Genomic DNA, 15,088 nt, shown 5'->3' with positions numbered 1-15,088 from the left:
AAAGCTTGCAAAATCAAAAGTTTTGTAATGGAAAATAATATAATTGATTTTGTTTAAGATGTGCTTTGAAATGCGTGATACCTTTATAATGATCCTTTCTTTGTAACAAACCCTAATGCTGCTGATGAGATACATTCAAACAATCTAGAGTTATTCAACTCAGCCAGAAACCAAATTTCAGTGACCTTGTTTGTTATGTCATGTCATGAACCAGAGAGGGCAAAGGTCACATCAGACTCACAACAAACAGCTGTTAACGTGTGACTAATGCACATGGATCAGAGCTGGGTTTCTATTATAGTTGCTGTTTAGAGTCTATGAAACCTGAGTCAGGGCAACTGCAGGAGTGAAGTCACAGAACTGAATTCCAGTAACTATGTTTTTCTGAAACTCACCCAACACACAAATTCACACACACACACACACACACACACACACACACACACACACACACACACACACACACACACACACACACACACACACACACACACACACACACACACACACACACACACTACACTGTGTTACTTAAAGAAATACAGAATCATAATCAACTAATTACAAACATATACACATACAGTACTTTTTTGGTGAATGTGTGTGTCATCAAGAGTCATTATATCCCTTAAGGACTTTGTAGTATCCCTCCGAAGGATCTGTAAATACATACTGATTTGTTACACTTTAGATCAAATGTATTGAGAGCTTTAAGCTCATGCTTGGCTGGAAAGGTTGACTGAAGAGTTCAGAAACCAAATTGTTGTTGCCCCCTTCTCCTGAATCCTCATGGTACCACAAACGTAAGACTATTACATTTGACAACTATCTGTCCACAAACTGCACTATCTCTGTCAGGCTGACATTTTGTAATTTCTTTCTTAAACTATCAACATTTGAGCTGGCAAAAAAACAGTTGTCTTACCTGGGAAATCAGTTTATACTGTAGATTACAAATACTTAAACATACATGCCAAGGAAATAAACAGAAAATAAAAAATGCTGAGTCATTACGAAAAAATTCCACACATGAGGGAAAACCTGTGAAGGATGTTGAAAGAGTAAGGTGATATTTTTTTTCCACTATTCCTGTCATTCACCTCCCACAGAGTTGGGCCCCCATTCATACCCGAGCTGTGAGTAAGAGTGGGAGATGAGGCCAATGCTGAATGTGTCTACAGATTCCACAGAGCCTACCAACTAGCTGTGACTTTTAACAGCCGGATCGTTCCTCCACACTCCTTTTAGCCAACACCAAGAGGACAGAGAAGAAGAGAGCAATATGAGATTATGGTCACCAGCTGTCGTCAAGTTAGTGAGCGGTTCAACTGTATGTACAAACGTGGAATGTTCTTAAGTCGAACAATATGCTGCAGGATCAGAGTAATTTAGAAACCACCGGGAATCCCTAGACTTTCTCCACAGCATTAACTTTTGAAGTTTGAAGAATAATACAGCTGCTCTTGAAGTACTCCATCATCCGGAGTAAATTAAAACCACATGGAAACAGTTTCTTTGGCTGGAAAAAAAACAGATGACATTTTCTGATCAGTAGAATCACAAACAAACAATCATTTTGGACTGACCACATAATGCACATGCCAACACACACAATACCTAGCTATGCCCGTCCAATCGTATCCTCTCGCCCCTCTGAGTCACTTATCACTGCGATTGGTGGCATAGAGGAGCATAGGGAATGACTAACACAAACTATTATGTGAGTTGATAAGTGGCTGTAAACAAACTTCTGACAATATAGGATTAATAGCCACCCCTCATTACTGTTGGTAAATCAAGCGTTACACGTTTACGAGAATGTCTTAACCCCATTGACTGTTACATCACTGTTAATAAGAGTAACAGTGGTTTCTGGGTGAGAAATAGCACAAATTGAAGCAAAAAAAAAAAACAGGAAATAGAAGAGGTGGTGTCCACATGTGTTGGTGTCCAGATGTTCAAGAAAATAAGCCTGTGATCGTGTTTGTGTGTCTGTTTGTGCATGTCTATGTGTGTGCATGTTTGTTGGTGTTTAATAGTGTAGATGTGGGATGTGGTGAACCAGCAGCTTTCTGAAAGGAATGTAGAATTGGAAGGCAAAAACACACATGATATGGTTTAAGACACATTGAGCTATGTCATCAATACTGCTGACAATTAACGACTGACAAGTTGATGGTGACAGCCACTGTGAGCTACCTTTGCTGTAACATTACTCCACTGTGGGATGAACAGAAATTCCGATTCTGATAGACTACATAAAGAATTTATGCTAAAGATGAGTATGTTTTCAAATTCTAAAATTATACACCTTAGGGATTCATGAGTGCTTTACATAACATGTTTGTTTTCATTTTCCTAGCTTTAAATTCACCATATTCAAAAAAATACAGTCATGTCAAATGTATCTCTGTAAATAGAAACCAAGCACTGTAAAGCAGGAGCATGTTAAGAAAGAGCCTTTGGCCTCTACATATGCTGATTTGTGGCCGCAGAGTAATTCAACAAACCATTGAAAGAATAGGGTTTTTGGGGAAATGGCTGGATTGATGGCTGGTTTGTGGTTTTATCATAAGCAAAACACAAAAATAAAAAGGTGATTCATAGGTTCCATTTGGTGTGAGAGAAGAAAGTAAAAGGCTTATTAAACTAATCTGAAACACATTTGTCCTTGGACGTCGTGACTGAATGGTTCTTTCATTTGACACAAAATAGTTTGTCATTTTTTAGGCACTACTGACACATCTCCAAATGTGATCACTTATTATTAGAGCCAATATCATGCACACATTATTTCAGGATCCATATGCATCACATCAATAACGTTTGCATTTTTCTTCTCAAATACGCTTCTGTGCAAAACTACTTTTCAAATGTATCACGTTAATCATATTATTGTTTTGACAGTAGCCTTATTCGTTCTCGTATAGCCAGACATTTGTTAGAGGAAGTTTTTAAAAGTATATCACATGCGTGTCATTTGCAGCAGACCATGTCTCTGAGTATTTCATGGTCGCAGTTACTCTAGGATTACATTACAGCAGATTACAGGGGGGCGGAGGAGACCAATGCTCAACTGCAGGCGCTCACAGAGAAATGACTCCCGTCCCACTGCGCCTCAGACACAGCGGACTCATCTGAAGACTCGAAGTGGAGAACTACTGAAACGGAATATTTACAATTTACTATCTTATTTGGATTTCTGCATTATAAGTGCAGTAGCAACTGTTCAACTGCTGAAAAGGAAATCGTAGGTATTTTTTAAACATTTTTTTACCTGTATTTTCTGCTAGTTATTGCAATTATATGTAGCTAGACTGGAGAGAACATATTTCGTATCTTTGCACGAAATTATTTTATGTTTGACTTCATCACCATAATAAATACGTGTGAATAATAATTATATATCAATATGCACATAAGAATATGAACTTTCAAAGATGGAATGATGGGAGAAAAAAAAATCCCCGAACGTTTACCAGTTAATTTATTTTTATCTATCTCTCTATGTTTGTTTGTTATTTAAATTTGGAGATACGCTACAACACACTGTGCATCTCTCTCCAGGTGGTGGTTTTATTAATGTTTCAGGAGAAAGTCTAGTCCCCTTGTCCGTGCAGCTGAAGTGCACTCTTCGTGCACAATGCGTGTGTGTGGTTGCAGCGCTCCGAACCTGCGGAGGTGGCTGCTGAGTGCTCTGTTGTTCTTGGCTGCTGTGCTGCCGACGAGCGGTGACTGCCCCAAATCATGCGCCTGCCACATTCCCACTGAAGTGCACTGCACCTTCAGATACCTGACCGCAATACCTGACCACATCCAGCCAGCTGTGGAAAGAATTAACCTCGGGTGAGCTTTCGCTTTCTTTGGAGACTCAACAGATTGCGTTCTCTTGGGAAGAAGAACTCATTTTAATGTGTGATTTTAAACTGCAGATGTATAAGCACAAAGGAACTAATGTTCGCTACTGCCTTTCGAGAGTTTAATTTAAAACAGCTATGCCTTTAAAATTAGCCTGAACTTTTGTCAAAAGTACTAATGCAAATTTCACAACGTAACGTCAGCTTTTCATGACTGTATCCTCAGCTTCTGAAAACTGTCACAGCTAAATGGCCCTCTTCCTGTAACCAAGGCAGAGCTAAAGTCCTGCTCTGTTCTGTGGCCCATTAGCCACTCTTTGTCCTCTATTAGCTAGCCTGCCAAAAGTATGTTTATCCAAGCTGTACTACATATAACAAAATATAATTTAAATGACCTTTACCTGCAAGTGATAGAGGTATGAATCATCAAATTTGTTGCTGTGTTTCTTCAGGTTAACGACATTATATCAAAATAAAATCTAATTGTGTCTACCTTTTAAGGTGATGCACACCTACTGGTTGTTATGCGGATTTTTCTTTTGTGATCACACCTTGTGTCTTCACAACCAGAACTTTTCAGACTGATTGACTTTTTCAGAAATCTGCTGCAATCACATATTCAGCACTGTGGGTGCATAACGTGGAAAGCATGTGCTTTATTCCTTTCTCTTTTCCCCTGTCAGGGAGGAAAACACTTGGAACATTTTTAATTTGCACATCACCTGTAGTGATAAATGTAATACAAATCAATAGCTTGCACACTGAGGGATCCAATGTTCCCTCTGATATTTATTTCAAAGTGATTTTCCTAAGCCCACACATGTTAAACTTAAGGAGAGGTTCAATCATTAGAGGTCTTCTTGCAAAATATATGTTTAAAATACGTATAAATTATTTCCCGCAAAACATCATTGAAATAATAACAATTATATATTTTTTAGGCATATATATGAAAAACAGTAATACATGACTAGTAATTAGTATGAAACAGGGAGTGATAACAGAACTTGTAAAAACATGCATTATAGTGACATATCAGTAATGTACCAGCATAGCTCTCTCATCTTTAACACTTCAGTGGAAGTGCAGAACTTTAATTACATTGTCAATTTACTTCCATAAATAGAATGTGTTTCATTTGAGCTGATAAATTCAAATCTTTCTTTCATTTTTCATTTTTAGGTACAACAGCATAACTGTCTTGAGAGAAAATGATCTTTCAGGACTTGGAAACTTAGAGTTGTTGATGCTGCATAGCAACACTATCCACAGTATTGATGACAGAGCCTTCCAAGACCTCAAGTCCTTACAGGTAAACTGTTGTGTTTTTTAGTCCATTGAGTACACATTATAATCCTATCATGTAATATTGAAATACAACTTTCCTGTACTTGAATAATGCACCAACCATGACCCCCTATATCAAAAAAAGCCTTTTTTATCATCTTTCCATCAAATACATTCTGTCTTAAGCCATAAAACATATTTGATACCACAGCTTATAAAGTTTAACATTTAGTTATAATATTTTTATTTAGTTTATTCCAGTTTGTTGCAAGTTGCATTTATGAATGACAATAAAGAAAAACTGTATAATAGTCTTAAGTCAACACTCTTTCTCAATCATGGTTCCACAGGTCCTGAAGGTGTCCTTTAATAAAGTAAAGGAGATCAAGAAAGAGACGTTCAAAGGCCTAGACAGTTTGCTGAGACTCCACATTGACCACAACCACATTGAATTCATCAGCCCAGAGGCTTTCTACGGCCTAACCAAACTACAGTTGGTCCATCTCGAGGGTAACCACCTCCAGCAGCTCCACCCAGACACATTCATCACACTTACACACAGCCAAGTGTTCAAGATATCCTCCGTTAGAAACATCCACCTGTCGGATAACCTCCTCACAACTCTGCCTGAGGGTATCTTCTCAGGCTGCAGCCAGTTGGAGAACCTCTTCCTTCATGGCAACCGATGGACATGTGATTGCCGTATGAAGTGGTTCTCAATGTGGGCACAAAGGAATACAGGTGAGGAATAAGTGCTTGCTTTAGAAAGCAGAGATGCAAGAGAACCCCCTCCTTCTTTAGTATACCATTTTCCCATGCAAACATGCAAAATAAAACTTTATCTAAACTTTTTTAAGCTACATTTGCTAGCAGCTTTGATAACACACATCTGGTAACAAGTAGTATGTTATTCTACTGAGACATAAATTGGTATGTTTTTTTCTAACTATTAGCGGTAATAGTGCATGGAATTGTATCCAAAGCACGAAAGGCATTTCTAAGAGGATAAAATACATACATCTTATACCTGGTATCTATAATAATTATCTTTTTTGGGTTCACAAGTTTTAGTGATTTGTTTTGGTTTAGTTGGCAAATTTCTTGAAAATTGTAAATGTTCTTTCCTTACATGCCAGAAACTAAACACTTTCACCTCGAATTAAATGTTTCCAGGTGTGCTGAAATGCAAGCGAGACAGGAGATATCCCAGAGGCCAGCTGTGTCCTGTTTGTGAAAATCCTGCCCCTCACCACAACAGGCCTCTATCTTTTCTCCCTGTTGATGCCTTCACTTGTGCCAAACCATGGATCCAACCCCATCTAAAGAGGAAAAACATCAGCCTGGACGAGGGAGACTTTACTCCAGTTTCCCCTAAGGACTTCATTGCCCCATTAGGCTCCATCCAATTGAAGCTGACTGACCAGTTACACAGTGATGCCAGTTTGTCCTGCACTGTCCAGAGGCCCTCTGCTCTCGAGAACCTGACACATACCTTAGAGGAGGAGGAGGGAAACAATGTCACTATGCTTACTGCTAGCATAAGTACATATTTGGTTTGTAACATTGACTATGAACACATAGAGCAGCTGTGGCAGATGCTTGCCACCTACAGTGACTCTCCCATGAGACTGGAGAGGGGCTTAATGCTGACGAGAAGCCCAGAAATGGTGTACAGGTATAGTCAGATGAAGAAAACAAATGAGGAAGAGGAAGGGATGTATACAAACATTGAGGCTGAGATTAAAGCCTCACCTGCATGGTTGATGCAGGGAGAGGTGAGCTTCCAGCTGGACCGCACTACTACCACTTTCTCTACTCTGCACATTAAGTACGAGTCTGTGGTCAACCTACGAGTGGAAAACACATCTCCTAAGAGGGACCGATATTCCTGGACCATGATCAAGCGAGACAATAAAACACAGACTGAACACACTGTAGTTACAGGTAAGAGTTTCATTCTATATAAATTAGCTTATGTTGACATGACCTTCAATTCATCTTTATAATGAAAGTATTTCATATCAATCTACTGAGCATTTCAATCGGCAAAAAATAACTTTAAAAGATGTAATGTGTTGTATAAGAAGTATAGTTGTTCATATAAAACATTCATCTGATTTTGACGTAGGTGGTGTGGTGCAATTGAGCTGTCAAATCCAGGGTGAGCCAAAGCCTTTGTTGGAGTGGATTTTACCAGATGGAAGTAAGGTCAGAGCTCCTTTCTCCAGTGATGACAGGAGGATCATAATCACTGCTGAGGGGAAGCTCACTCTACGGGGTGCAGATGCTTCAGACACTGGCCTCTACCGGTGCATAACCACAAACTACCTGGATGCAGATGTCCTTGTCTTTCGAGTGACAGTTCTGTCCCCTGATGTGGAAGAATCTGAGGTTAACGGTGTCCAACTCTCACAGCCACTTGGAGAAAATCTGTTTTTTGAATGTAGCTCCTCAGGAAGCCCTGACGCCTTCGTCCAATGGATACTCCCTGACCACTCAGTAGTGGGCAGATCTCATGGGAACAGAAAAGTGTATGATAATGGCACCTTGCTGGTTAATGGTCTCACAGCAAGGGACAGTGGATTTTATAGATGTTTAGTTTCTAACCACCTCGGATTTGATTTGCTCATTTCTCAGGTGACAGTGACTGGAGAAACAGCTGAAAAGGTGACAGTTTTGGACAGTGATGGATCCGGGGTGGAAATGGAAGACGAGGTTTACCTTAGCCTAACTGAAAACCCAGACACCCTCAATGAGATCCCCTCTTCCAGTCCCTCAGATGGAACAAGTCAGGAATCCAGGACCATTACCTCAGATCGGCCATACCCCAGAATCAGGTCACAGGTTGGGGTAGGTGCTGGAGGTAGACTCGGAAAGAAAAGGAAGGGCTCAGTCAGCAACAGACGCATCTGGAGTAAGAGGGTGTTTGATAAATCTTCCAGGAAAGTGGACCCGCAGAAATTTGCAGTATTCATGAAAAAGGCTCAAGATGGTTTGCGAATAAAGGCTGGTACAGAGGGAGAGGGGGTAAACTATGATCACTTGAATACTGTTCTTTCTGGTGATGGTGAATTTGGCTCTGGTGAGGGTCATAGTGAAGATCATCTGATAAGAATAGTGAAGGCAACCACAGAAAATCCAAAGAAAGGTATGATAATTGGACAAGAGAACAGGCAGCCTGAAACTATAACAATAACTCATGCAGGTCAGGGTAGAAATGCAGCAACAATGGGGGCACATCAAACATTTGGCATGGAAACCACTGTCAGCAATGATATAGATTTAAGTCAAGTGATAGAAAACACAAACACACTTAGAACAGAGTTATATATGCAGTCAGATTTGACTCCAATCAAGTCCACATTTACACACAAGCCATCAGAAAACAGGGAAACTCAGAGTGACGCAGCAACACCATTTAGCACAATTTTCAACACAGGGCCTTCAAGTTTGGATGAAACTACTGATTTCTATGCCCAGGAAAGTACTACCAAGCAAGGCTCAAGCCGGCACCCTGTCACACTCCAACTCACTGTGACGGACACGTCACAAGAAACTCACGTCCAGTTCTCAGGAGAACAACCTGCAGAGTCAGAGACGTCAACTGGGGCTTTGCTTTCATTTACCACAGACCCTCATGTTACTCCCACGATGGATGGTCCAGGACCATTGGAGCTCGTTGTTCACACATCCACAGACCCAGAAAGCCAGACAACCTTCATAGCCGTCAGCACCACAGAGAGAAAGCAAGATGAGATAACATTCCACACTACCCAAACCATCAAATCCCCCCGCCTGCCACCAGGATCCACCATCATCTCCCGTCAGCAGATTCAAATCATCCCACACAAGAACAGCAGAGGTGGGGGGCGCAGGAGGACCTTTCATGGCCGCAGGAGGATCATTAAACCCAATAGGATCACAGACATACAGTCCTTCATCAATAAAGTGAAACAGCCCTCAATAAAAAAGGAAGGGAACTCCACAGTGCCATATAGAATTGAACTGACCACAGGTGAGGAACCTTGTTTTGTGAAGTGTCATCATTAAATGTATGCAGTATTATTTGCTTCTTGAGCTGATCTTTTGTATATCTTTTCATGTTTTCTTCATTTTTCCCCCAGCGTTTGAGTGTGATGAAGACAAAAAGAAGACTGAAACCACTGATTTGCAGATGGTTAAACCAACAGCTCCATCTGGTTCATTTTTACACAGGACCGACAGACCTTCCTCTACACAAAGAACTGCAGCTTCTACCACAAAATATGACATTAGTGGTTACATAACCTCTGTCCCTGAGTTTGACCCTACAATAGAACCATTTTTGTCAATCTCCACCTCAACCACTACTACAACTGCCTCAAATGTCATCCTTGGAAGAATACCATGGAACCGGCTGTTTGGAGGCAGGGAGCGAGAAAATGTACTTGGCAGGCTTAGGAGGCCACTTAACACCCAAAAAAACATAGCTACAACTGACACTACAATGGAGACAACAACCACAACCCCTGATGCTTTGCCGCCCTCTACTGCAAACTTCCTATCAGAGTCCCGGACCAGACACGCAGAAGGCAAAAAGGGCTCATTAGATGACGACTATGAAGATTTATCCTCTGCAGTCTTTGAATTCACAACACTGCAACCTAGCTTTCACCATCTAACTACTCCCGGCCCATACTATACCTCCAAGTCTGCCACCACTGCTGAAACACCACCCACATCACAGACACTAACTTCCCCCCTTCCTGTCAAACCACCTTTAGTTGAAAATCCTGATGAAGACTTATCATCTGGGTCTGGGGGACTACCTGATAGTTTGTTTGTATTCAGACAGACGCCTGGTGGGACAAGAAGACAACCAGGGCGTAGAAGGAGGCCCTTCAGAGGCAGGAGGCCCTTCAAGAAACCTGCAATCACTAAATTGAACCCTACTAGCACAACTGAGGCTTTAACTACAACTATGGAAACTACATTGCAGACAACAACACTGCCAAAACTGACTTTTTCACCCTACAACCCCCTTTACACACCATCTAGGAAAGAGGACAGAACTCCAGTAGTTATTTCCGCTGACCAAACATCAACGGATGAGACTGACTTCTATGAGGAATTTGATTGGAGCAAATCTCGCAGTTTACCTGCCTATACTACAACCAGGCCCCCTTTGATCCCTTCAACCACATTAAGCCCTACCACCTCATTTATGCCAATTACCACAAAAAAATGGCCCTACACTACGGCTGGAAACGAAGTCCACAGCACCATCCGAACACCAACACAGAGGAACACTGGTCCCACCACTCTTAGACCACCAGTGAGGAAAAGAAGACCTACTGTGCAGAGTAGTGGTGACATTGCAGATAAAGAACTTGACACAATGACCATCCTGACAGAGGAACACGGACTTCCTGACAATACTGGCCGGTACAACAACATAGGCCCACGCTATGAGATCTCGACTGCTCATGAACATGTCACTGGCAATGAAGCTGGCTTTGAACCCACTACAAATATTATGACCAACAAACCTAAGATAGTTGGGGGCAATGCAGCAAGCTTCACCGTGTTATCCAACTCTGATGCTTTCCTGCCATGCGAGGCAGTTGGAAATCCTGACCCAGCTATATCTTGGAAACGCTTCTCCTCAACCACAGGTACATAAACAATTAAAGTAATGGAAAAGAAATTGAGGTGAAAACAACATTTTGGATGTTACCTTAAAGTGAATATATAGTTTTTTTTATGTGTGTGTTTTGAATTTGTATCCATGTCATTAATGGTGCAACAATTTAAATGTCATTTTTAAAAAGAAATTGTCTTAAGTTTGTGTGTTACTTATAATAAATTATCTTTCTTTCTCCTCCAGGAAACACCGTTACTGTTAAAGGGAGGATGGGCAAGTTTGAAGTATTGATCAATGGCACACTGTTTATCCAGAATGCCAACATTAAGGATCGTGGCCAGTACATCTGTTTAGCTGAGAATGATTATGGATCAGATAAACTTCTTGTGACTCTGTCTGTGGTGGCCTACCCCTCACGCATCCTGGAGCCAAAAATGCGTGAGATAAAGACACATGCAGGTAACACTGTTGAGATGAAATGCAGAGCAGAGGGTCGCCCCTCACCCATGTTATCCTGGATCCTTGCCAACCGAACCCAGGTCAAGGGTCAAAACACAGAGAAGGGAAGGGTATCAGTTTCTGCTGACGGGACTCTGGTCATTGAGGAGGTGTCTGTTTATGACAGAGGTCATTACAAATGTATTGCCAGCAATCCAGCTGGGGCTGATACTGCTACAGTCCGTCTGCAGGTGGTGGCATCTCCCCCAGGTATTGTGGAGGACAAACGGCAGCAGGTAAAAGCAGGTGTAAACCAACATTTGTGGCTACCCTGTACTGGTCAAGGCAGCCCTCAGCCTACTATCCACTGGGTCGTCCATGATGGAACAATGGTACAATATAACAGACCTGCCAGTGACACAAGGATATCAGTGTATGGAAATGGAACACTATACATCAAGGATGTGGCTCCAACAGACAGTGGCAAGTTTGAATGTATTGCTACCAGCTCTACCGGCTCAGAGAGGAGAGTAGTGACCCTGACAGTAGAGAGGCAAGAGTCTGCACCTCAAATAGTGGAGACATCCCAGCGTTTGACAGTGTTGTTCTTTGAGGACCAGCTGAGACTAAACTGTTCAGCTACAGGAGACCCCAAACCCCAAGTCCTATGGAGGCTGCCCTCTAAAGCTATAGTGGACCAGTGGCACAGGTAAAAAATAAATTGTCGATCAGTGGCAGTAAAGCAAAGAAGAAGAAAAAATAGCATGTACCTGTACATCATACTTAGACCTAAAAGCTAAAAAAGACATAACATTTTTGATCCATAATTTGAAAAGCAGGCTTGTTTATTTTGGATATGATTCTGTATTGAACAGATTTGATTTTTTTTTCTCATGGCATTGGCAATTCTATTTAGCTGGTAACAACAAACAGCGAAATATTAAATTTGTCCAAGCATAATTCTTATAAAGTATACCCCAGGAATGAAAGATTACTGATACTGTTCTGTAATTTAAAAAATCCTGTTTTATTACAGAAAAGATACTCACACTGTGGCAAAAGGATGTGTTATTTGTTCTTGCCATGCTCTGTAGTGACTGGTACTCATTATGTCATTTTTTTTTTCAGGATGGGCAGCAGAATTCAGGTCTTGGAAAATGGTACTCTTATTGTAACCGCTATGAGTGATAAAGATGCTGGAGACTATCTCTGTGTGGCGCGAAACAAGATTGGTGATGATCTCCATCTTATGAAGGTCAGTGTGTCAATGAAGGCAGCCAAGATAGAGCCGAAGCACTATGGAAAGAAGAATGTACCCTATGGTAACGACTTTAAGGTCGACTGTAAAGCCTCTGGTGCACCAAAGCCAGAGATCTCCTGGGGTCTACCAGACGGTACAGTGGTCAACAGCGCTCTTCAATCTGATGCTAGCAGTGGACAAGGAAGAGCACGGCGCTATACACTTTTTGACAATGGAACTCTCTACCTAAACCAGGTATGCAATGATATGTCATGTTACAGTACTTCTTGATAAAAGAAATACATCCAAAAGATTTACATCACTTTGTTATGCTATTCCAGGTCAGTATGTCAGAAGAAGGGGATTACACATGCTATGCTGAGAACCAGGTGGGTAAGGATGAGATGCATTTACATATAACCGTGGTGACTGCTGCCCCAAGAATACGTCCAACTGACCAGACATATGCAAGAGTGAAGCCTGGAGGGAACATCCGCTTTGACTGTGAAGCACTCGGTGAGCCCAAACCCAAAATCCTGTGGATGTTGCCCACCAACGACGTCATTGCAGCATCTAATGAACGCTACCTAATGCATGTCAATGGCTCCCTGGATATTAGGGATGTGAAGCTTGTTGATGTTGGGGAGTATATCTGTATGGCTCGAAACCCTGCTGGAGAAAATAGAAAAGTATACAAGCTTGATATGGAAGGAAATCCACCAGTCATTAATGGCTACCGGCAGAACAGGACAGTAATCAAAGAAGTCGCTGCCAAATACTCCAGGAAATTAATAGACTGTAAGGCTGATGGCGATCCTACGCCTAGTATCACTTGGATTATGCCTGATAACATTTTTATAAAAGCTCCATACTTTGGCAGCAGGATTAATGTCCACCATAATGGGACATTAGAGATTCGTAATGTGCGGCCAACTGATACAGCTGAGTTCATCTGCATGGCCAGGAATGATGGAGGAGAGGCAGTAATGGTGGTGCAGCTCGAGGTTAGTAGTATTCTCAGGAGGCCAATCTTCAAAAACCCTTTCAACGAACGCATTGTGTCTCGGATTGGGAAAACCACAGTTCTAAACTGTTCTGCTGATGGGTACCCAATGCCAGAGATCAGTTGGACTTTGCCAAATGGAACACGGTTGACTAGAGGTCACCCCCAAGTGAGTGAAAACGGGACTTTAGTTATCTACAACCCTGGCAAAGAGAATGCTGGGAAGTACCGCTGTGGTGCTAAGAATTTCATGGGCTACATAGAGAAGCTAATTATTTTGGATGTCGGGCAGCCTTACATCCTAACAAGACCTAGAGGCATGATACGCAGTGTTGCTGGAGAACCTCTTTTCATCCATTGTCTTTCTGATGGAAGTCCAAGACCCCACATTTACTGGACCATTCCTGGTGGCCACATTCTTACTCAGCCTCAAGTCTCTGGGCGCTTCCAGGTACTACAGAATGGTACTTTAATTGTTCAGGATACAACTATCCATGACCAAGGGAACTACATCTGCAAGGCTCGGAGCAGTGCTGGAGAGGCTGTGCTCACTGTTCCTGTTATTGTCATCGCCTACCCTCCGCGGATCACAACAGGTCCACCGCCCAGTGTGATGGGAGTGACCGGGACACCTATTCAACTCAATTGTGCCACCATTGGGATCCCCAAGCCAGAGATTATCTGGGAGTTGCCCGATCATTCAGTTCTGTCAACCGCAAAACAGGGCCGGCCCATGGGTAGCGAACTGCTTCATCCTCAGGGCACACTTATCATTCAGAGGCCCAAAGCCACAGACTCTGGCACATACAAGTGCCTGGCCAAGAACAGCCTGGGTACAGACTCAAAGGTCACATATGTGCGAATATTGTGAGAAAAAGACAAGACCAATGGAGGACTATGGCATAACCAACATTACCGGACAATAAGGCATTTGTCTTTGAGGAACATTGCACATTTTCACATGTGGATTAATGATGATTACGGCTTCTGGAACATTGTAAAAAAAAAAAAAGCGACAAATTTAGATGAAAAAAATAAACAGAACTCAAGCAGAGAAATTAAACAGACATTTTATAGGAAAAAAACACGCTTTTTGTGAAAAGACAGCCAGGGCAGCCAGGGAAGTTGTTATTGTAATTTTGGATCTGGAAATCTGGAAAACCATAGGAGGTCCTCATTTGGGGTGGTTCTCATGGGAACAGAACGAGCAGTGAATGAGTCAAACTTAAAGTGACTTCTCTGACCAGGCATTGCTGGCTGTGCATGGAGATACTATTACAATACATACAGAGAGGGAGAAAGTGTGTAAGAGATTGATGGAAAGGTAAAAATGATCCCAAGAGACTTTTTGTTCCCTTCAGACTTTGGCCAGATGTCATTGCTGTCATGACACATTGATTTGTTGTTTAGCATCAAATGAAAAAGACAGGCAGGAGAACTGTATATGGTAAAGCATCTTACATGAGCTATTCATCAAATTTCACAGAGGAAGTAAACAGATGTGTTGAAAAGGAGGCTTGTTTTACACTGGATACATAACTGCATGGACTTTTAAAAGATCAGATATCTTCATTATACTTTTTGATGACAGGTTCAAGGCAGAAATCTGCTATTTCTTTTCACAGTGCAGTGTATTGGTC

General features: G+C 41.7%; 1 protein-coding gene across 1 annotated transcript; it reads left to right on the top strand.

Annotated features, from left to right (window-relative positions):
- Positions 1 to 3,141: 3,141 nt before the first annotated feature.
- igsf10 (immunoglobulin superfamily, member 10) lies at positions 3,142 to 14,487 on the top strand. The gene is made up of 10 exons (XM_063906260.1): positions 3,142 to 3,250; positions 3,568 to 3,846; positions 5,040 to 5,169; positions 5,495 to 5,885; positions 6,318 to 7,088; positions 7,273 to 9,159; positions 9,269 to 10,798; positions 11,011 to 11,914; positions 12,334 to 12,700; positions 12,787 to 14,487. The coding sequence occupies exons 2-10, from the start codon at positions 3,644 to 3,646 to the stop codon at positions 14,317 to 14,319; spliced, it is 7,716 nt and encodes a 2,571-aa protein (XP_063762330.1). The 5' UTR covers positions 3,142 to 3,250; positions 3,568 to 3,643; the 3' UTR covers positions 14,320 to 14,487.
- The last annotated feature ends 601 nt before the right edge of the window (positions 14,488 to 15,088 follow it).

The sequence above is a fragment of the Eleginops maclovinus genome, chromosome 18 (assembly GCF_036324505.1).
Source record: "Eleginops maclovinus isolate JMC-PN-2008 ecotype Puerto Natales chromosome 18, JC_Emac_rtc_rv5, whole genome shotgun sequence".
Lineage (NCBI taxonomy): Eukaryota > Metazoa > Chordata > Actinopteri > Perciformes > Eleginopidae > Eleginops > Eleginops maclovinus.
Note: the sequence above shows the minus strand (reverse complement) of the source record. Positions and strands in the feature narration are given on the sequence as shown.

Excerpts from the sequence above, each read along its gene's own strand:
- igsf10 (XM_063906260.1), top strand. The coding sequence starts at position 3,644 with ATGCGTGTGTGTGGTTGCAGCGCTCCGAACCTGCGGAGGTGGCTGCTG. Across the intron at positions 5,170-5,494 it reads AAGACCTCAAGTCCTTACAG|GTCCTGAAGGTGTCCTTTAA; the intron begins GTAAACTGTTGT and ends ATGGTTCCACAG. Across the intron at positions 9,160-9,268 it reads TAGAATTGAACTGACCACAG|CGTTTGAGTGTGATGAAGAC; the intron begins GTGAGGAACCTT and ends TTTTTCCCCCAG.